We start from the raw sequence: 23,125 nt of genomic DNA on the forward strand, positions 1-23,125 counted from the left end.
AGAGAGAGAGAAACAGAGAGAAAGAGAGAGAGAGGGATAAAGATGGAAAGAAAAAGGATCAGAGAGAGAGAGAGAGAGAGAGAGAGAGAGAGAGAGAGAGAGGTACAAAAAGATAGAGAGAGGGAAAAATAAAGAAAGAAAAATACAGAAAGAAAGGGGAAAAAGAGAGAGAGATAAAGAGAGAAACAAAGAGAGTGAGGGATAAAGAATGAAAAAAAAGAAAGAGGAACAAAGAGAGGGAAAGAAAGAAAGAAAGAAAGAAAGAAAGAAAGAAAGAAAGAAAGAAAGAAAGAAAGAAAGAAAGAAAGAAAGAAAGAAAGAAAGAAAGAAAGAAAAGAAAGAGGAACAAAGAGGGATGAGAGAGCGAGATACAGAGAGAAAGAAAGAAAGGGGGGGGGGAGAGGGAATAAAAGAGAGAGGGGGGAGTGAGAAAGAAAAGGGGGGAGAAAGAAGGAAAGAAAAAGAAAGAGAGAGAGAGAGAGAAAGGACTAGCTACATACATTTTTCTGGATCAGATCCTGACAGTGACAATGGTGGACCTTACTGTACTTTACAATGAGGGGAGTTTACTAAAACTGGAGCAGCCTGAATATGGAACAGCTATACATAGTAACCAATCAGCTTCTAGCTTTCATTTTCACAGCTTAACTGAACAAGCTGCAGGTAGAAGCCGATTGGTTGCCATTCAGATTCTGTCTGCTCCAGGTTGGTAAATTCGTCTCCACTGTGTTTCCTTACTTCACAAGGCCAATACACTTTGGTTCTGCTTCCGTATGTCATCAGATTGTCTGTAAAATGACCCCACCCCCTCCTATTTTGTATAAGTGACAGGCCCTCTTTGAAGAGACACTGCTACCTTGCCCACCCAACGACCACTTTATACTCCCCTCTACAGTTCCATCCCGTCACCCCAATATTTCGAGTGTTAGCCAGTATATGTGGAGAAGTTTGATTTTTATTCAACATTTATTGGCCAGTTAATGATCTGTATTGTTCTCATTTCAGGTTTCCATTATGTGAAGACCTCGTCCAGCAATCCTCTGAACTTCTACACCTGGAATATATCGTGGATTATGAGGGAAGTGTTTTCATACGTCGGCCCCAGACCCAAACATGGTGAGTGTTCCCGGAATCTCTGTCCTGGTACCCCTGGCTGGTCAGTGGTAATTGGTAGACTGAGTTGTGTTTCAGGTTCCCTTGTGGTCCTTCTCCATGGTGGACACGTGTCGGAGTCTTTCCACAGTTGGGTAAATGTTGGATTTTCCCCACATGAGCTCCTGTTATGTTATTATTACTATGATTTCCTGAACTTATGAGAGGGAGGTCAACAGAAAGAAGGTTTACTATAGCACCAATATTCAGTTCTGCACTTTTTAGAGGTCACTATTGGTAGAGGTCGACCGATATGGGTTTTTCTCTGGCCGATGCCGATATATAGAAATCACAGAGGCCGATGGCCGATATATGATGCCAATTTTTTTTTTGGGGACTGATATGTTAGGCAGATTTTTTTTTTTTTCCCTTCATCTCATAAAATCTAACAGTTAGACCCCTTTCACACTGGGGCATTTTTCAGGCGCTTTTGGGCTAAAAATAGCGCCTGTATATTGCCTGCAAAATGTCTCCCCTGCAGTCTCAGTGTGAAAGAGGCCTTAGTCTTTAAATGGTTAAACTGAGAACTTCTACACAAGGAGTTCAGTCCATTGATAAGTATAAACATTGTATCTCTTTAGCTTCTTTTCTCAGACTTGGCAGGCTGCCCAGAGAGAAGAAACAAGTCGCTCCACAGAAGTCTTCAGGCAACTTGCATTGACGTCTATTACAGAAGTCATTTGCAAGTCGCGCTGAAATTATAATCGGCGGATGATGCCGATTAATTAAAAAACGCCAAATATCGGCCGATATATTTGTTGCCCTCTAATTATTGGTGCCCCAGGTGTTCTAAATCTTTATCTGGCCCTCCAAAATGGTCGGCCGGCAGCACCCACCCCCCTACGCTGTTGGTCGGCCCCCGAGGGAGGTTGGTCAGTTGGTCGGTTGTTCATCCAGCCCCACACTTACCCCATCTAGGTCGCAGGCAGGCAGCACTCCTACGGGCGATGGGCAGGTTCTTCCATTGCATCTCCTCCTCCTCTGCATCACGGTGGCTTCCGTCATGCATCTCCTCCCTACTCCTCCTAGGTGTCCAATAGGTTCACCTGTCCTTTCAGCCAATTGGGTGACGGGTCTCAGGACCCGCTACCTGATTGGCTGGGAGGAGGATCAGTGTGACAATAGCGAATATTATTTGGCTATTGTCACACAACTGGGTGGGCTCGGGGCGCAGAGCCCACCCTTTTTTATTAGGGCCTCAGGCGCTAATCCCGTGCTTCAAAAAAGACCAAAAAACCCTGATTGTAATCCATGCTTTCGGGACCCTCCAAGGAGATTAGGGGGGCAGACGCATGAAAAGGGGGGGTGACGCCCATGCACCCCTAATGGACGGACAACCACTGGTGCATTGCATTAAAGTGGATGTAAACCCACACCACTGTACATGGCTTCTAATTCTAATCCTACCTTCCACAACTCACCCTCTTTACTACACCGAGCCCCACAAAACTCACAAATCCATGGGTGGGTCTATGCTGCTGTGACATCACTAGGCTCCTGCCCACCTCCACGCTCCCCTTATGCTGACAGTGGCACGATTACGAACCTCGTGCTTGTTATATTATAAGTGGGTGCACAGGGGACACAGAGCGCGTTCTGGGCAGAAGCAGAGCATGTTCACGGCCCCCCCTGTGACTCCTGCGCTTGTGCCACACAGGCTGTAGTGGGGAGGAGTTTTCAGTATAGCTAGCACAGCTCTGAGATGGAGAGAGGTGAAGCTCTGTATGCTTCTTTGTGAGATAAGGAAGTCACCTGTCATACACAGCAAGGGGGAAATATAAGAGGATTGCTCAGAGCTGGATTAACTCTTTGTGGCAAGACTGGGCACCGATGACATGAATACCTCTACTCTACAAGGTACAAGTGTTAATTAAAAAAAAATTTAAAAATTGGGGTTTACATTCACTTTAACCGGTTCAATATCGGGCATTTTCACCCCCTTCCTTCCCAGGTCAATTTTTAGTTTTCAGTGCTGTTGCACTTTAAACGACAATTGCGCGGTCGTGCGATGCTGTACCCAAAAAAAATTGACGTCCTTTTTTCCCCACAAATAGAGCTTTCTTTTGGTGGTATTGGATCACCTCTGCGGTTTTTATTTTTTGCGCTATAAACAAAAGAAGAGCGACAATTTTGAAAAAAACACAATATATTTTACTTTTTGCTATAATAAATATCCCAATTAAAAAAAAAAAAAAAAATTTTTCCTCAGTTTCGGCCGATACGTATTCTTCTACATATTTTTGGTAAAAAAAAATCGCAATAAGCGTATGTTGATTGGTTTGCGCAAAAGTTATAGTGTCTACAAAATACGGGATAGATTTATGGCATTTTTAAAAAAAAAAAAATATATATATTTTTTTTTTACTAGTAATAGCGGCGATCGTGATTTTTTTTCGTGACTGCGACATTATGGCAGACACATCGGACACTTTTGACACATCTTTGGGACCATTCACATTTATACAGCGATCAATGCTATAAAATTGCATTGATTACTGTGTAAATGTGACAGGCAGTGAAGGGGTTAACCACTAGGGGGCGGGGAGGGGTTATATATGTTTCCTAGGGAATGATTCTAACTGTAGGGGACGTACAAGGGGAGGAGACCGATCAGTGTTCCGCTGTACTGGGAACACAGATCGGTCTCCTCTCAACTGACAGGACGTGGATCTGTGTGTTTACACACACAGATCCACGGTCCGGCCCGGTTAATGGGCAATCGCGGGTGCTTTGCAGTCATCGCGGCCGCCGGGCACACGCACCGAGTCCCGAGCAAAGCGGCGGGCGCGCTTGCGCGCCCTCTAGGCAGCTGGGAAGCCCAGGCCGTCATATGACGTCCACCCAGGATGGGAGATCCCATCTGTGGACATCATTTGACAATGGCCGGGTACTGAAGTGGTTAATTTAGGCAGCCCATTCAAAATGAATGGGTTCTGGAGCACCTCAATGCAAAAAAATTTTGGTCCTGCTGCATTTTTCACAATACACACTGAAGAAGTTGGAGAACCCCCAGTTTTGTGTCACATCTCCAACAGATGAACAGACAGACAGAAACAATAGGTGACTCAATTAACAATGGGAATTCACACCTAGGAGGCACACAATGGGGAAAGTATACCATGGCAGAAAGACACCTTAGTGAACGGATTATAGCAGGAGACTCCAGCCCAGCTAAGACTATCCGGCACCAGTATATAAGAAGGGGCTGTCCAAATCTCATTAACAAGCTTTTCACATATATCTTCTCACCGAGTTTTAAGTTAGCAGAGACCATCATGGCTTCCTTGACTGTCAGGAAGATGGATCTCAGTGTCATCCCCTGACAAAACGGGGATCTGCCTTGTTTACTTCAGCAGATCCCCGTTCTGTCTCTGCGGGGAACGATTGCAGGCAGCCGGCGGACGTCGAGTCCGCTGGACCCGCTGATTGGCCCCCCCGCTGGCCAATCGGAGCACGGCACGCGCACGCCCACGAATGCTAGTGTACGAATCGCCGAACCGGTACGGCGATTTGCGCAGCCCAGCCCAGCCACCTTGCTGCAGTGGGTGGTCAGCAAGTAGTTAATTATATTACTATTTACAAGAATATATGACCCCTTACTGAAGAAGTCAACGTCCTGACGCCACACGTTTAGGGGGCGGAGCTTGCGGACTGACGTCACACCATGGCTTGTGATTTCAATGCTTTGTAGCTTGCACAAGCTCATTATGCTATTCTTGTGAGTGTACCCATTACTTTTTTTAACCATTAAATTAGTTTTATCAAACGGAGAGCAATATATGTTGCCTTTTTTCCTGCATATATAAACCTGATGAGCAAGATGATTGTGGTCTTTTGAACCCATTAAGGAGTCTTTTGCCTAAGGAGATCTTTGCATCCAAGGTTTGCCAGGTGTCTTGATTATCCCCAGAGGGGACAACTGCTGAATGTACTTTTCACGAGGTGATACTGGTGGTGGAGAGCACTTACCTTTATCTGCACTTGGGGTGGAATACGGCTGGATTTTCTTCAATGAGTCACTTTATGCATGAACTATTGAGATACATATTTACATTTTTTTTGTGGAATATACACATTTTTATTGGATTATACATAGTATGACACTTGTTGATTACTTTGTTTTGAGGATTAAGTAGCGCAGCACTGTTTTTTTTGTATATATATTCTTGACACTGACAAAAAATTTGTTTGTTTTCGTTTCATTCGTTTTTTTTGCTTTTTTTGGAAATTCAGCAATTCGAAAATTCGGAATTTCGGAAATCTGAAAATTCGGCATTCGCAAATCCGGAAATTCGGATTTTCAAATTTCCGAATTTCGAATTTTCGAATATCCGAATTTTCAAATTTCAGAATTTCCAAATTTCCGAATTTTTGCAATTCGAAGATTCATAAATTCAAAAATTTGAAAATTCGAAAATCCGAAAAATCTGAAAAAAAAGAAAGAAAATCAGTAAAATTTGAAATAATAATAAGGAAATTCCAATACCTATAATTTAATATTTATTATTAGTTATTATTTCAGATTTTTGGGTTTTCTAATTTTCAGATTTTCATTTTATGTGAATTTTTCATTCTTATTTTTGGATTTTCAAATTTCCGAATTTTCAAATTGATGAAATTTCGAATATTCAAATTTCCTAATTTTGAATTTTTGAATTTCTGAAATTTAGAATTTTCCAATTTCCGAAATTTTGAATTTCCGAATATCCGGAAATTTTGGAATTAACAAATTTGTCAAAATTCGTTAAAAAACTAATTCGGAACTAAACGAATTGCACATGTCTAATATATTCCTATTTTCAGTTTGCATTTTTCATACAATAATGTGATCAGGCTCACCCGAGCTTGTGTGCTATATAACCTCTGTGTGAGTTTGCAATAAAGTGAGTTCCAGTTTGCACCTCAGCTAGTGTCGTCTAGTATCTTGGGTGCAATATTCAGCTATAATACCCGGTTCCTGGTTCCAGACTGGAGGAAGCTATATCTTGACGGAGCTGGTTGCTGGACGGTTCCGTCACAGTCCTAGTAAAATAAGAGGAAGGCTGAGGTCTCTACTTTAATTCCTGCCCTGAAGTGCAGCCAAAAGGACAAGGATATTCCGATAGAATGAAGTAAAAAAAGACGGCACAGGAAAGGTGATGAGAAAAAGATGAAATTGGGTTTTATGGGGAATGTAGTTTTATTTTTAAGACTTTTGGCAACGAGAAGCAACGAGGACTAAGAAGGCTGAAAACACTGTGAGTGCGATGCCAAGGGCTATAAATGCAAGAACTCCAGGGGGGGGGGGGGGGGGGGGGATGGAGAGCAGATTATCTCATTCATCGCTGGTTCCTCCAGTCTGTGGGGTCACCTAATCCCGAGGACACCCCCCCCTTACCTGCCCTGCTCTTAGAAAGGCCACTCTAGTGATGAAGGTGGAAACCCTCGATTTACAGATCACAAAGTAAAGCCATAGGACCCACACCTAGTGATTTATAGTAGTACTAAAGGCTAAGGGGGTCTATTAATAAAAATGTGCTGATCATTCACACAGTCACCATGAATAATCCCCGTATTGTGTCTAATTTCTTTATTTCCTATAAATGTCAGCTCAATCTATTGGTCACAACGCAGTATTTTCTTGATTGAGGCATTTCAGGAAAATACCACACTATGGCCACCTGTCTGGAAACCATGAAATCAGACAGAGACAGAAGTACAGTTAAATCACACTTGTTTAATAATAAAAGTAAAAAAAGAACAAACCTAGTCAAAACATAGCCAAAGTTCAGTACCCGGAACGGATAGTCAGCCAAGCCAGAAGTCAGGGATCAATGTAGTGGAACAGCAAGCAGGATCTGGAGCCAGAAGGGATGTCAGCCAAGCAAGTCTTTAACAGGAATGCAGGAGAGCGTCTCTGTGATGTTGACCAAGGTGAAGGCAGAGATCCACTGGGCTGAAGGGCTTAAGTAGGCAGGACTAATGAGCAGGATATCATCAACAGCTGAGTAACTGTGGAGAGATAGGAGCTGGCAATTAGCTGACAGCTGAGCGGCCAGCTCAGAGAAGGGAGGGCTGAGCCCAGCCCTGACACCACTAAATGGAACTGATGATCATAGGAAATACAGATATTAGACACAATAATGTTCATGACAGCTGTGCAATTGCTTAAATATTGTCACAGCAAACATTTATAAATAGACCCTCCCCCTTCCCCTGGTGTTTTTTACCTTAATTCTTTCACAGCATAAAAGTAAAAAATGCCCCGACACCTTCACAACCCCCCCCCCCCCCCCCATCTCCAAAAATGGACCTACTGTTCCGCGTCGCAACTGCTGGGTCCTCCACAGTCTATTCATTTCCCAGAACTTCCAGCTTGTAGAGGAGAGGTGAGGGTTAGGGGCCCCGGGCACCGACAACTGTCTATCAGTAGGTGGGAGGAAATATATCTAAACCCTAAAATCTATTCTTCAGTACATTGGGGGGAAAATAATGATTGGCTCCCCCTGCAGATTGTGTAAGTTTGCCCCACTTACAAAGAAATGAAGGGTCTATAATTTTTATCACAGGTGTATTTTATATGATAGAGACAGAATATCAACCAAAAATCCAGAAAAAACACACAATACAAATGTTATAAATGGAGTTCAGTGAATAAAATTAAGTATTTGATCCCCCAAGCAAAACATGACTTAGTAGTTGGTGAAGAAACCCTTGTTGGCATTTACAGAGGTCAGACGTTTCTTGTAGTTGGTGATCAGGTTTGCACACATCTCAGGAGGGATTTTGGTCCACTCCTCTTTACAGATCTTCTCTAAATCCTTAAGGTTTCTTGGCTGTCTTTTGGCAACTTGAAGGTTCAGCTTCCTCCATACATTTTCTATAAGATTAAGGTCTGGAGACTGGCTAGGCCACTCCATGGCCATAATGTGCTTCTTCTTGAGCCACTCCTTTGTTGCCTTGGCGGTATGTTTTAGGTCATTATTATGCTGGAAGACCCATCCACGACCCATCTTCAGTGTTCTGGCTGAGAGAAGAAGGTCCTCATCCAAGATTTTACAATACGCAAAAATATGCGTGACATAAAAAAGCGGCCACATGCGCAATTTTAAAGAATGACATGTTAGGTATCTATTTACTCGGCGTAACATTATCTTTCATATTATACAAAAAAAATCTAAGTATTTATTATGTTTTTTTTTAATACATTAAAGTGTATTTTTTCCCAAAAAACTGCCTTTGAAAAAACGGTGCTCAAAAAACCATGTGACATAAAAAAGCACACACGCGCAATTTTAAAGCATGACATGTTAGGTATCTATTTACTCTGCGTAACATCATCTTTCATATTATACAAAAAAATTGAGGTATTCATTATGTTTTTTTTTTTTTTTTTACATATATTAAAGTGTATTTTTTCACAAAAAATTGTGTTTGAAACCCGCTGCGCAAAAACCGTGTGACATAAAAAAAAAAAGAATACGCACGCGCAATTTTAAAGCATGACATGTTAGGCATCTATTTACTCGGCGTAAAATCATCTTTCATATTATACAAAAAAAAAAATCGAGGTATATTTATAAAATGTTTTATGTTTTTTTTTTCCATAATTTTTATTGTTTTCTGGATAGTTTGTACAAACAAGAGGTTATCGTAGATATGAAAGTTATTTAACAGATTTATGTTTTTTTTAACTCATTACAGTGTATATATTTCCAAGAAAATTGCGTTTGAAAAACTGCCGGGCAAAAACTGTGTGACATAAAAAAGTGTGCGCACGCAATTTTAAAGCATGACATGTTGGGTATCTATTTACTCAAAAAATCGAGGTATATATTATGTTTTTTTTTTTTTTTTTTTTTTTACATTCATTAAAGTGTATTTTTTCCCCAAAAAGTTGAGTTTTAAAAACCACTGCGCAAAAATCGGGTGACAGAAAAAAGCACGCACGCGCAATTTTAAAGCATGACATGTTAGGCATCTATTTACTCGGCGTAACATCATCTTTCATATTATACACACAAAAAAATCAAGGTATATATATATATATATATATATATATATATATATATATATATATATATATATATATATATATATATATATACTGTTTTATTTTTATTTTTTTTCCCATAATTTTTATTGTTTTCTGGATAATTTGTACAAACAAGAGGTTATCCGGCCGCCGTAGATATAAAAGTTATTTAACAGATTTATGTTCTTTAACTCATTAAAGTGTATATATCTCCAAGAAAATTGCGTTTGAAAAACTGCCGGGCAAAAACTGTGTGACATAAAAAAGCGCTTGCACGCAATTTTAAAGCATGACATGTTAGGTATCTATTTGCTTGGCGTAACATCATCTTTCATAATATACAAAAAAAAATTGAGGTATATATTATGTTTTGGTTTTTTTTTACATTCATTAAAGTGTACTCTTTCCCCAAAAAGTTGAGTTTTAAAAACCGCTGAGCAAAAGCCGCGTGACATAAAAAAGCGTGCATGCGCAATTTTAAAGCATGACATGTTAGGCATCTATTTACTCTGTGTGACAGCATCTTTGATACTATACAAAAAAATTGGGGTATATATTATGTTTTTTTTTTTTTTTTAAATACATGAAAGTGTTTTGTTTCCCAAAAAATTGCATTTGAAAATACGCTGCGCTAAAACCATGTAAAACCGTAAAAACCGAACGTCAAAAAAAATTTCAACAACTGCCATTTTATTCTCTAGGGTCTCTGCAAAAAAAAAAAACATATATATATATATAAATGTTTGGGGGTTCTAAGTAATTGTCTATCAAAAAATACTGATTTAAACTTGTAAACAACAAAGGTCAGAAAAAGGTTCTGGTCCTATCACTTTAAGTGGTTAAAATTCTATTTTCGGCATAAAGTGAAATTACCTTTTGAGGAAGCGTGTAAACAATTCCTTTTTATAGGCGTGTTCCCGGTCTAATTTCCCTCCATTAAACAGATCTAATGGCCTTATTACGGTGAGATGAGAGAACATTCTACGAGCCCATAAATTGCGGAGATACCTGGGAGTGTAAGTGGCGCCATCTATAAACCGGAGCGGCGCCTGGCCATACACCGCGCTCATTTATAACGCACTTTACTGGGGCGGAAATGAAGACATAACGTGTTATCTCGCTAACGTCGCGTTTCGCTCATGCCGGTACATTTCCATAATAATGAGGGTCCCCCCCCTCCCCCCTCCTGTTCATTATGGCTGACAAACTTTGCCTCCATATTGGAGTTTTTAAATCAAACATTTTTATCTGCCGCGGGGTTATCAAAATACTCCATAAAAACGAGTGGATTTAATTTTCGCCTGGCTGGGAGGCGATGACTTCCAGACGTGATGAATACAGCGCCGTAATGGCAAAAAACGAAATAGCAATAGCGAGCTGCTGGCTCCGTGTCATGGAGAAATAAGTACGGCGTGCCTGGAAGGAGCGCCCAGACTTCCGCCCGGCGCTCTCATTTAATGGAATGACAATTCCGACAACGAGATCCGGGTCCGCCAGACATCATTATGACGGAGCGTTGAAACTCAAAATTAGAATTTTTAATGGGACTTTGTGTAACGTCGGGGGGAAATGAAAATTGGATTCTATTAATTGCTCCCCCCCCAGGTTATAATCTGCATGCTCGCTGTAATAGCTTGTAGAAACACCTTTTGTAGTATTAAATAGACTGAGGCTGGTTGCCGGGGGGATCTTTTGTCACGGGGGGGTTGTGTTGCTGGAGAGATCTACTGTTGCTGGTGAGGTTCTACTGTTGCTGGTGGTTGGTCTACTGCTGTCTCTAGGAGTCTTATGTTGTTGGGGGGTGATTTATTGTTAATGGTTGGGGATCTATTGTTGCTGGCGGGGAAATTGTTACTGGGAGGGTGTCTATTGTTGCTGGTGGGTTTATTGCCGTAGGGGAGGGTCTGTTGTTGCTGGGTAGGATCCCTTTGGACTGAGCAATGCCCCAGTATGTTCCAAGGCTTGATGGAGAGATGCTTGGGAGATTTCAACTTTGAGACTGCATTTGTCTACCTGGACGATATCATCATTTTCTCCAAAACATTCAAGGACCACGTCCAACATCTGGACCAGGGTGTTGGTGAAGAACACTAAAAGCAAAAGAGGCAGTAAGCTGTATCCCAAGCTGGGAGCGCACCCCCTATTGGGTAGAGAAGCAGCCCTTCTCTCCAACTCCAGTGTACGATGTGGTCTCAGAGGGTCTTAACCCCATTAAGAGGTGACTCCGCTGCAACCTTTCACAAGTCTTCCTGTTGAGAGGCAAATGTTCCGCCAAACCAGCCAAAGATGGAGAGGAGCAAGACTCTGTGGATGTTCCACCAGTACGAGAAGTCCCCGATGAATGCTATCTGCCCCCTCTCCTGACAGAACCTCCGGCTCCCACAGATGCGGAAGCATGAAGATAGAGAGGAGCAAGACTCCGTGGATGTTCCACCAGTACTAGAAGTCCCGATGAATGGTATCTGCCCCCTCTCCTGATAGAACCTCCGGCTCCCACAGATTCGGAAGAATGAAGATAGAGAGGAGCATGACTCTGTGGATGTTCCACCACTACAAGAAGTCCCCAAAGAATGGTATCTGCCCCATCTCCTGATAGAACCTCTGACTCCCACAGATTCGGAAGAATGAATATAGAGAGGAGCACAACCCTGTGGATGTTCCACCACTACAAGAAGAACCAGATGAATGGTATCTGCCCCCTCTCCTGATAGAATCTTCGGCTCCCACAGATTCGGAAGAGTGAAGATAGAGAGGAGCAAGACTCTGTGAATGTTCCACCACTACAAGAAGTCCCCGATGAATGGTATCTGCCCCCTCTCCTGGTAGAACCTCCGGCTTCCACAGATTCGGAAGAACGAAGCCACAGCACAGTGCCTGTGGATGGTCCAGAATCCTTTGCAGGCCCTGCTAACGGTCTAGACTCTTCCGAGGGTTCAACCTCGGCTGTCCCTGTCAACCCACAACCACCTGAGGTTTCGGAGTCACAGATAGAAGATGTTTACCTAAACAGTGTTCCCACAGAGGACAGTGAGGTTCGCCTCCCAATGCGGTCCATCCGCGGACTACTGCCTGCAAAGTACTCTGCTTATGTTGTTTGAGATGCTGTTGCCATTGCCTTAACCATGTTTATTTCAGTTTTCATGTTGTTCTATACTGTGAGTGTCAAAAGATGGGGGAGTGTAGGCAAGTGCAGTCTATTTTCTCCACTGCAGGTGGCGCTCATCTGCAGAGGAGGAGAAAGGTGAGGGGGAGGAAGTCGAGGGGAACCTAGTTCCCACAGAGAGACAGCTATCTGATTGGATGCGGGCACCCTATGTGACTTTGGTGGCCATCTTGGGTCAGGCAGAATCTATTTAACACCCTGGCTCCCAGGTTTGGCGTACATTCTTGCGAGTGGCAGTGTAGGGACAGGTTACCTGTCTGTCAGGGACAGTGTTTAGCATCAGGGCAAGGTTTCGTAGGAGTAGAGAAAGTGCAGGGACGCACCATCTTTCCTAGAAGGTTCCCCATTTGGGTACAGACCAAGCAAGCTGCATTCTGCTCCTCAAGACAGACACTGTTGGCACCTCTGAGTCTTCAATCTACTGATTCATCGCTGTTACAACTTGTGAGTGTTGCCGGCCAGGTTGCCTTTCCCGAGGGGTCTGTTGTGTAGTGTTGGGCCTCTGTTACAATATATTCCTATTGCTGCACTTAGGCTCCATGTGTTTTCTGCCCGCCGTCCTGCACCTGCCCACAAACAAGCTGTGCCAGTCCAGGAATGACAAATCAGATGTTATAACCAGCCTCATATCCCGGTACTGCCGCTGTGGATATATAAGGAGAGCGATTCCCCGTGTTATCCGGGGATGTTGCGATTAACATGGGATATGGCCCACTTAGAGCCGACACGTTCCCATTATCTCTTCCCTGATGGGATCTCCAAACGATGAAATATAGAACACTGAAAGTAACGAATTAAAAATAGTAAAAAGATAACAAAAAAAGCGTTGGCAAGGTATATGGAGGGTGGCGTTTCCACATTCTTACGAGGCTCTCGGGAGGACATCAGATGGCTCAGTAATACAGACAAACGGCTTTATATAAGATAAAAATATAATCGTATGAAATCTGAACCGCCGATTAATTCCAGGTACCTGAACATCTGCATGGATCACGCCACGTTAACTATAAAGGGAGATGGGGGGACGTATTTTATATATGAAAGACCTCATGTATAGGGGGGTTGGGAAGACATACACTATATCGCCAAAAGTATTGGGACGCCTGCCTGACGCCATGTCTTTATGGACCTTGCTTTGTGCACTGGTCCAAATCATATGGTGGGGGGGGGGTATTATGGTGTGGGGTCGTTATTCAGGGGTTGGGCTTGGCCTCTTAGCTCCAGTGAAAGGAAACTCTTAAGGCGTCTGCATACCAAGACATTTTGGACAATTTTATGCTCCCAACTTTGTGGGAACCGTTTGGGGACGGCCCCTTCCTGTTCCAACATGACTGCACACCAGTGCACAAAGCATAAGTCCATAAAGACATGGATGAGCGAGTTTGGGAAGGAGGAACTTGACCGGCCTGCACAAATTCCTGACCTCAACCCGATAGAACACCTTTGGGATGAATTAGAGCGGAGACAGCGAGCCAGGCCTTCTCGTCCAACATCAGTGCATGACCTCACAAATGCCCTTCTGGAAGAATGGTCAAACATTCCCATAGACACACTCCTAAACCTTGTGGACGGCCTTCCCAGGAGAGTTGAAGCTGTTATAGCTCTAAAGGGTGAGCCAACTCAATATTGAACCCTACGGACTAAGACTGGGATGCCATTAAAGTTCATGTGCGTGTGAAGGCAGGCGTCCCAAGACTTTTGGCTATGTAGTGTATATTATTAACACGTTGATGAGATGGGGAGGGGTGAAGCCAGGGAAGACTAAATATAAGCAGATAAAATGTAATATTTATTATGGTCTCGCCGCCTTGGGAAGAATAGAAAGTTTAGTTCAGTTCTTTTTTCCTAACAACCATTATCTGGTAATGAAGAACTTTCCCGACTGCTGAGTTAGACAATCTTCAGCCTATTATCGCTAAATTCATTAGATTGTCAATATAATTAAAGGCAAACCTCGGCCGGCCTAATAGCACCCGACAGATATGAATCATTAATCGGCCTATTAATGGGCTGGTTTTTATTTAGAAAGTGCCGTGATTTCAGGCGCCGCTGATTGCTGATGAATATGGGGGTTAAAAGCTTGCAGATATAATTAAGAAAGAGCCATTTAGAGATAATGGATTTCCATCCCTGGTTCCTCTGTGACACGCTCAGTCCGGTGACCTTCTGATGGCACAGCGCCGGCTACAAGGAACGCTCTTCAATGTAAAGTTTACTAAACAAAATCCTTCCATCCATTTCAGTAAAGTAGAGTTAACCAAATTGCTAAAATCTCAGATAAGATTTACCTAATAATGCCATTCCAAATGTTTAAAAAAAAAAGTGTATTCCAGGAGGGCAGGGCCTCCCGAGCAGACAAAGACGCACAAGGCCATCAGCACTAGGGAGGAGCCAAACTGCCCAGGGTTCGGTTTGAGCGTTGTTCAGTGAACTTCAAAGACATTCTGATGCCAAGAAGGCCAGGAAAAGGGTGGAATGAGTATGTATCTCCCCACCCAAAACATACTAGGACACATGCCCTCAACATGGGGGGGGGGGTACCCTGGCAAAGCACCCTTTCCCTATCTTTATGAGGACTAGGGCCTCTTCCCCACAACCCTGGCTGGTGGTTGTGGGGGTCTGTGGGTTGGGGGCTTATCTGAATCTGAAGGCCCCCTTAAATCATAAGAGGGCACCCAGATACCGCCCCCCCCCCCATTAATGAGTATGTTCCTACGCATGCAGAAAAAAACAGTGCGTACAACCTTCGTCCCGAAGGTGTTCAGTGGTCTTTTATGGAGCTGGCTTTGTACACAGGAGCACAGTCATGCTGGGACAGAAAAGGGTCTTCACAAACCTGTTACCACAAGGTTGGAAGAGCACAGTGATCTACATTGTCTTTGTATGATGGAATGTTAACAGGACCCGTCACTGGAGGTGGGTTCAAAGACCTGAGAACTCAGTGCTGAACTCTACCATTAATGGAAATGGGGTCATCAAACTACAAACACTATAAAAAATAAGTGCGTACAACCTTCGTCCCGAAGGTGTTCAGTGGTCTTTTATGGAGCTGGCTTTGTACACAGGAGCAAAGTCATGTTGGGACAGAAAAGGGTCTTCACCAACCTGTTACCACAAGGTTGGAAGAGCACAGTGGTCTACATTGTCTTTGTATGATGGAATGTTAACAGGACCCGTCACTGGAGGTGGGTTCAAAGACCTGAGAACTCAGTGCTGAACTCTACCATTAATGGAAATGGGGTCATCAAACTACAAACACTATAAAAAATAAGTGCGTACAACCTTCGTCCCGAAGGTGTTCAGTGGTCTTTTATGGAGCTGGCTTTGTACACAGGAGCAAAGTCATGTTGGGACAGAAAAGGGTCTTCACAAACCTGTTACCACAAGGTTGGAAGAGCACAGTGGTCTACATTGTCTTTGTATGATGGAATATTAACAGGACCCTTCACTGGAGGTGGGTTCAAAGACCTGAGAACTCAGTCCTGAACGCTACCATTAATGGAAATGGGGTCATCCACGCCAAACACTAAATGGTACAAAGTCTTTGAACCCACCGCCACACAGTATGATGGAATTCAGGTGTCTCCAGTAGGGATGGGCTGTGCGGAACAAACGGGGCGCTGGGCGGGAAGTTTGCTCGCCGATAAGCTCCCCATAATTCACTGCTCTCTCGCAGTGCATTGATTGCTGATGAGTGGCCAAAGCATGCACCTGACCTGTATGCTTTGGCCAATCACAGCACAATGTACTGTGAGAGCCATGATTGGCAAAAGGCCAATGTTTGGCCCATCCCTAGTCTCCAGTGAAGGATCCTGTTAATACTATATCATACAAAGACATTGCTCCCTAAAGACATGGGTCAACCAGTATGGACCAAATCCATATTGACATGGTTTGACCAGAGTGGGTCAGCTCCATAAAGACATGGGTTGAGCAGTTTAGACCTTATCCATATAGACATGGTTTGACCAGATTGGGCCATCTCCATAAAGACATGGGTTGATCAGTTTGGACCAGTTTGGTGTAGAGAAACCCAAGATTCCTGCACAGAGCCCTGACCTCAATCCTCCTGAACACCTTTTGGGTGAATTATCTAGGTTCTCTCATCCAACATCCGTACCTGACCTCACAAATGCTCTTTTGGCTGAATGGTCACAGATTCCCATAGTTTTACATTTTTTGGGCTGCACCTTTAAGATGCTGGTATTCCGAACGTTACAATTTAGCTGAGCTTAATTTATATCCCCATGGAGATGAATACCAGTTTTGTTGAACTTCAGCGTTTTAAACAAATTGCACATTTTGTAATTCTTCTTTTTTAGCTTATCATTTAGCTGTGCGCCATATGGACTCCAACGCTGAAATTGTTCTCAATATTTGTGTTTTTCAGATTTTGATTGCAATTTTGAATCACACTGCAGTATGGAATATTCTTCTGCCCAAAATAACAACACATGGAGAGTCGCCAGCGCGGAGGAGTTGCAGAGACACGGGACTGAGAACGGCCCCAAAGAAGATTATTCTGAAAACTCATCAACAGGTAGGACATCCATTCTGATGGGAAGGTGACTATTTCTGAGGGCTGTACTGAACGTAATGCAAAACTGGCCATCTTTTGTTTTTTTTAATTAAAGTGGAAGTCCAGTAAAATGCTTACTATACCGAAACCTACTCCGAGTCCCACCTATGCTGAGGGCACTTCAGTCCGAGCGCCCGATTCAGTGTAGAGGAGGGGCAGCCAACAATGGATTCCTCATAGTAAGCTTATGGGTGATGCCACTGCCCAGGCTCTGTAGCTATTGCCGGCGATCTCTCATTTTTACCGATGCTGGCCACTGGAGAGATCATGTGACCAGACCAGAGTGCCCTCAGCATGGGTAAGTATATAGACATCTTTCCTTCAAAGGGTAGTTATAATAGGCTTAGAATGGGGGTGGGAGCATGTTTAAGTATTGTTAGGATTTGACGGAACCTCTACTTCAACTTACATAGGCCGTTCAAATTTCACGTTGGTAGAGTAGCTCTTCCTCTTCCTTCTCATTACAGGTAAATGATGGATCCCAAGCAGAAGCAACGTGCCGTCATTGAGTTCTTGATAAAGGAGGGGTGCAGGCTGTGCATCATTGATGGTCTTCCACTGCATGCTGGTTTCCCCTTCTTTAAAACGTTTTCACTGCCAGAGCCGTTTTTGCGTTTTTTGTTTTTTTTCTAAACACACGTTTAGAAAATCATTTAAGGCCTGAAGATTGCATAAACCGCCGAAACATGATACAGTGGAACCTTGGTTAACGAGTAACTCGGTCAACGAGCGTTTTGAAAGACGATCAACATTTTTTAAAATCCTGACTCTGTTTGCGACTGTTGTCTCGCAAAACGAGCAGAATTCAAGCTAAAGTGGTGTGCAGTACCGCATTTGGCCAGAGGTGCGGGGGCGCCGGTGACACTCGGAAACGGTTTGGAGTCGTTCGGAGCCATTCGGAAATACTCGGAATCACTCAGAAATACTCCGTTCCCGAGTGTTTCCGAGCCTTTCCGAGGGTTTCCTAGTTCAGCCAAGCTGTCCCCGAGTATTTCCGAGACTCTCCGGCCCCCCCGCCACCTCTGGCCACATAAGGTATTGCATGCAATAGAAGTCAATGCGGAACAAATTATCTTAGTTTCCATTGACTTCTATGGGGAAACTCGCTTTGATATGCGAGTGCTTTGGATTACAAGCATTCTCCTGGAATGGATTATGCTCGTAATCCGAGGTTCCACTGTATATTTTTTGAAAGCAGACACCTTACAGCAGGGCCGGTGAAAGGATTTTTGTATACTTAGGCGAAGGTGCATTTTGGTGCCCTCCCACAGCCGTCCTCCTGCTACCTCCCTCCCCTCTACAATGCAAACCCCCACCCTCTTATGGCAAACACTTACTATAAATTTGCCTGCTGTTACATCATCAATGTTACCAAGCATTCAGTCATGAATGTAATGCAGTGTACATTGCATTGCATTACATTCTTTCCCGGCCTTCATGGCTGGGGAAACTGTCAAAATCGCTTCCAGGTCAGGAAGAAGAAGGGGAGGAGAGCGGACCTGTGTCCGCTCTTCTCCCTCCCCTCTAGCCGGCGTCACCTACTATGGGCAAGCGGGAAACATAGCAGGGGGAGGGGGCGATCAGCTATTTTTAGTGGGACTGTGACATTGCCGCAGACAAATCGGACACCTAACTGACACTTTTGACACTTTTTTGGGGACCAGAGACACTAATATAGTGATCAGTGCTAAAAATATGCACTGTCACTGTACTAATGGCACTGGCAGGGAAGGGGTTAACAACAGGGGCAATCAGTGGGTTAAATGTGTCCCTAGAGAGTGCTTGCTAATTGTGTGGGGGATGGATTGACTAGGGGAAAACAGAGATCTGTGTTCTTGCTTAGCAGGAACATAAGATCACTGTGTTCTCCCCTGTCAGAATGGCGATCTGCCTTGTGTACATCGGCAGACCGCCGTCTTGTCTCTCTGGGGAGCGATCCCGGGTGGCCAACGGACATCGTGTCCGCCAGACCCGCTGACTGGCTCCCCCTGTGGCCAATCAGTGTACGTCCCCCCGCTGGCAACTGCATGGAATGACGTACAGGTACGTTGCTTCACGCAATAGAGCCGACCTGCCGCAGTATATGTACTGTATATGTACTGCGGCCCGTCAGCAAGTGCTTAAGGTATAACAAAAGGCAAAAATCATATTTCTCCATTTACATGAAGGTCAGGTTAATATAACCCAAAACAAGGGTTTGTAACTTAACACATTGGACAATATTAAATATAAAAATATTCTATTTATAACAATTCATAATGCATACAGAGCAAAACAAATAGAGAATCAAAAACATATAGCACATACTAAACAAACTACATGGCGCAAAAGAAATATGCACAATGTAAATAGCAGTGAGCCCCTGTGTGTTAACGCGTTTCGCTGTTTTGCTTCATCAGGACACATTCAGGGGTTGATGGAAAAAACAGGTCTCACTATCTAAGATAAAACACATAGGTGAGACTTTGTATAATAATAACATACATTAAAAATGAATCATCATCATATCCGAGTGACATGTACGACGCACATGTAACCTTGTTAGAAAGCCCGTAGAAGGTAATCTCCCCACTAAGCATCAGGTATCACCATACCTTCTACGGACTTACTAACAAGGTAGCTACATGTGTGGTACGTGTCACTCGGATATGATAATGGTTCATTTTTAATGTATGTTATTATTATACAAAGTCTCACCTATGTGTTTTATCTTAGATAGTGAGACCTGTTTTTTCCAACAACCCCTGAATGTGTCCTGATGAAGCAAAACAGCGAAACGCGTTGACGCACAGGGACTCAATGCTATTTACATGATGCATATTTCTTTTGCGCCATTTAGTTTGTTTAGTATGTGCTATATGTTTTAAATTCTCTATTTGTTTCGCTCTGTTTGCATTATGAATTGTTATAAATAGAATATTTTTATATTCAATATTATCCAATGTGCCTATAAAGTCTGACCCTGGGCTACCTTTTGCCCTTCTTTCTCTTGAGTTACAATTTTTCCCATACGGATGTGGCCATAGGAGTGCTCTCTTTTTCTATCCAACACAAGGGTTCTCCTTTACAGTGTAATGGGGAGCTCTGTGGACCCTGCCCTGAAAGGGAACTTTGTGGACCCTGATGTAAAGGAGAACTCTGAGGAATCTGATGTAATGGGGGATGTTGCTGACTCAAGGGAGTCTCTGGTCACCACAGCCCCCTCCTTACACGAGAGTCCATAGAGCTCCCCCTTACATCACAGTCCACAGAGACTGCGGACATGGGAGTTCAGAGACTGCGGACATGGCACACCGGAGGTCAGGGACTGCTGACATGGCACACCGGAGGTCAGGGACTGCTGACATGGCACACCGGAGGTCAGGGACTGCTGACATGGCACACGGGAGGTCAGAGTCTGTAGACATGGCACAAAAGACAGACATAAAGCTAAAAGCAGCATTGATCTTGCTTACCCTTCCACAGTGCAGACGATCTTCCAGATACAATGTCCTTTCATCTGTGCTGTGACACTCGAAGCTCCTCAACTGCCTTTTGCTGGGCCCTGGCCCCACCCCCTTGTCTCACTCGGCTCTGCCTCAGGTTCCTCTGTGTGCTGGACTGGAGGTGTTTGTGTCTCTCTCTCTGCCACCGCCCCCAGGGGGAAGAAAGGGGGATTTCCTTTTGCTGCCATAGCGATCCCAGAGGGCTCTCTGCTCCTGAAGAAGACCGTGTTGCTCTTCCTGTCCTGCACCTGTCAGAGAGGAGGGGGAGTGGAGTAGGCGGGGCCGGGACTCTGGAAGAGGAGCTGCAGCCGTGGGAGTCAGTGGAGCCTGGTGGCAACGGCTGAAGTTAACAGCGCCCGAGGCTGTGCCACATGCCCGTGTCGGCCTACTGAGCTGGGTAAGGATGAGAGGAGGTGCCGGCGCCAGCATTAGCACTTCTTGGGAACCCTGACTTTGGCACCCCCTCCCCTCTCCTGGCACCCTCAGGCGGCCCGCCTTGTCTGCCTTCAGCTGGCGCCGGCCCTGCCCTAGAGAATAAAATAGCGGTAGTCCTACTTTTTTATGTTACACGATATTGCAGCAAAGGTCTAAGAAATGCAAAATTTCAGTAAAAAAATACACCAACATTAATTTTAGGGCACACAAATAATTACCCAATTTTTTAAATCAAATATAAAAGATGAGGTTGCACCGATTAAATAGATACCCAACATGTCAAACCTTAAATTTGCGTGAAATGGCGACAAACGTCAATAACCTATACTTTCTTCTGTAGGTGACACATTAAAAGCTCCTACAGGTCATCAGTTCAGCGTTATGGAGAAGGTCTGGTGCTAGAATTATCGCTCTCACTCTGGTGTGTGCAGCAATGTGTAACATGTGTATCGCAATCAACGTTTTCATGCACAGGTGTCCCTGACACTGGGGGGTGGGGGGGAACCTCTACAAAAAAAAAAAAAAATATATATATATATATATATATATATATATATATATATATATATATATATATATATAATTATATTCTTGGATTTAACTTTCATTTTTAAGAATTTAAAAAAATAAATTTTTTACTTAACAAACCCCCCCCCAACAGGGGGACCTAAATGTGACGTTTTACATGTTGCTACCGGGTCAGCAACAAAAAGGGGAGGAGAGTAGAAGTGTGTTCACTCAGCTCCGCCCCCCACCCAGCGGCATCCGCTATGCCAGTCCCGGGGCCACAGATGGGCAAGCAGAGCCAGGGATACATGGTGGGGTACGAGTATTGACTGGGCAGCAAAAGTGTTAATCTTCCTCATCCATCTGTGCACATCGCTCTTCTCAATGGTGTCATCTCCGTAAACATTCTGTAGCCCTCTGTGGATGTTGCACAGCCTGCACCCCTCCTTCATCAAGAACTCAATGACAGCACATTGCTTGGAATCCATTATTTACCTGCAATGAAAAAGAAGAATTACCATTTTCAGGGGTCCAAATGTAATTGAATAAATGAATATAACCATAAATAAAATGTTCATTTTTAATAATTTGTTGAGAATCCTTTACTGCCAATGACTGCCTGAAGTCTGGAACCCATGGACATCACCAAAGACTGGTTTTCCTCCTTTCTGATGCTTTGCCCGGCTCTAACTGCAGCTGTCTCCAGTTGTTCTTTGTTTGTGGCTCTTTCTGCCTTTAGTTTTGCCTTCAGCAAGTGAAATGCTCAATTGGGTTGAGATCAGGTGATTGACTCGGCCATTGCAGAATATTCCACTTCTTTTCCTTCAAAAGCTCCTGGGTTGCTTTTGTAGTGTGTTTTGGATCATTGTCCATCTGCACTGTGAGGAGCCGTCCAATCCAATTTGCTGCATTTGGTTGAATCTGGGCTGACAGTGTATCTCTAAACACTGCAGAATTAATCCGGCTGCTTCTGTCTTCTGTCACATCATCAATAAACACCAATGACCCAGTGCCACCGGAATCCATACATGCCCATGCCATCACACTGCAAGCTCCACCATGTGACCACAGATGACATTGTGTGCTGTTGTTGAATCATGAGCTGTTCCAAGCCTTCTCCACACTTTGTTCTTCCCGTCATTCTGGTACAGATTAATCTTAGTTTTATCTGTCCAAAGAACGCATTTCCAGAACTGGTCTGGCTTTTTTAGATGTTTTTTTAGATGTTTTAGAAGTCTAATTTGGCTTTTCTATTCTTCAGGCTTATGAATGGTTTGCACCTTGTGGTGAACCCTCTGTATTTGCTCTCGTGAAGTCTTCTCCTGATTGTAGACTTTGACAATGATACTCCCACCTCCTGGAAAGTGTCCTTCACTTGTCTGGATGTTGTGACTGGGTTTTTCTTTACCATAGAGAGGATCCTGCAATCATCTACCACTGTTGGACGTCCAGGCCTTTTTATGTTGCAGAGCTCACCAGTGCGTCCTTCTTTCTCAGAATGTACCAAACCGTTGATTTGGCCACTCCTAATGTTGCTGCTATCTCTCTGATGAATTTGTTTAGTTTTTGAAGCCTTATAATGGCCTGTCTCACTTGCATGGACAGCTCCTTTGAACGCACAATGTAGGTTCACAGCAATAGATTCCAAATGCAAATACCACACTGTATACACATTCGGAATTTCCGACAACAAATGTTCCATATGAGCTTGTTGTCGGAAAATCCGACCGTGAGTATGCTCCATCGGACATTTGCTGTCGGAATTTCCGACAACAATTGTTTGGAGGGCT

At 43.7% G+C, this 23,125-nt stretch overlaps 1 protein-coding gene across 1 annotated transcript in view; it reads left to right on the plus strand.

The window, feature by feature from the left end:
• Window positions 1-1,010: 1,010 nt before the first annotated feature.
• The window catches only part of ALK (ALK receptor tyrosine kinase), a gene marked incomplete in the record, with an annotated part of 645,074 nt that continues 622,959 nt past the window's right edge, over window positions 1,011-23,125 (plus strand). Inside the window, 2 exon segments of the mRNA XM_073628762.1 lie at window positions 1,011-1,116; window positions 16,720-16,869. Of these exon segments, the coding sequence (XP_073484863.1) occupies window positions 1,074-1,116; window positions 16,720-16,869 (193 nt within the window).

Source organism: Aquarana catesbeiana, linkage group LG04 (genome assembly GCF_042186555.1).
Source record: "Aquarana catesbeiana isolate 2022-GZ linkage group LG04, ASM4218655v1, whole genome shotgun sequence".
Lineage (NCBI taxonomy): Eukaryota > Metazoa > Chordata > Amphibia > Anura > Ranidae > Aquarana > Aquarana catesbeiana.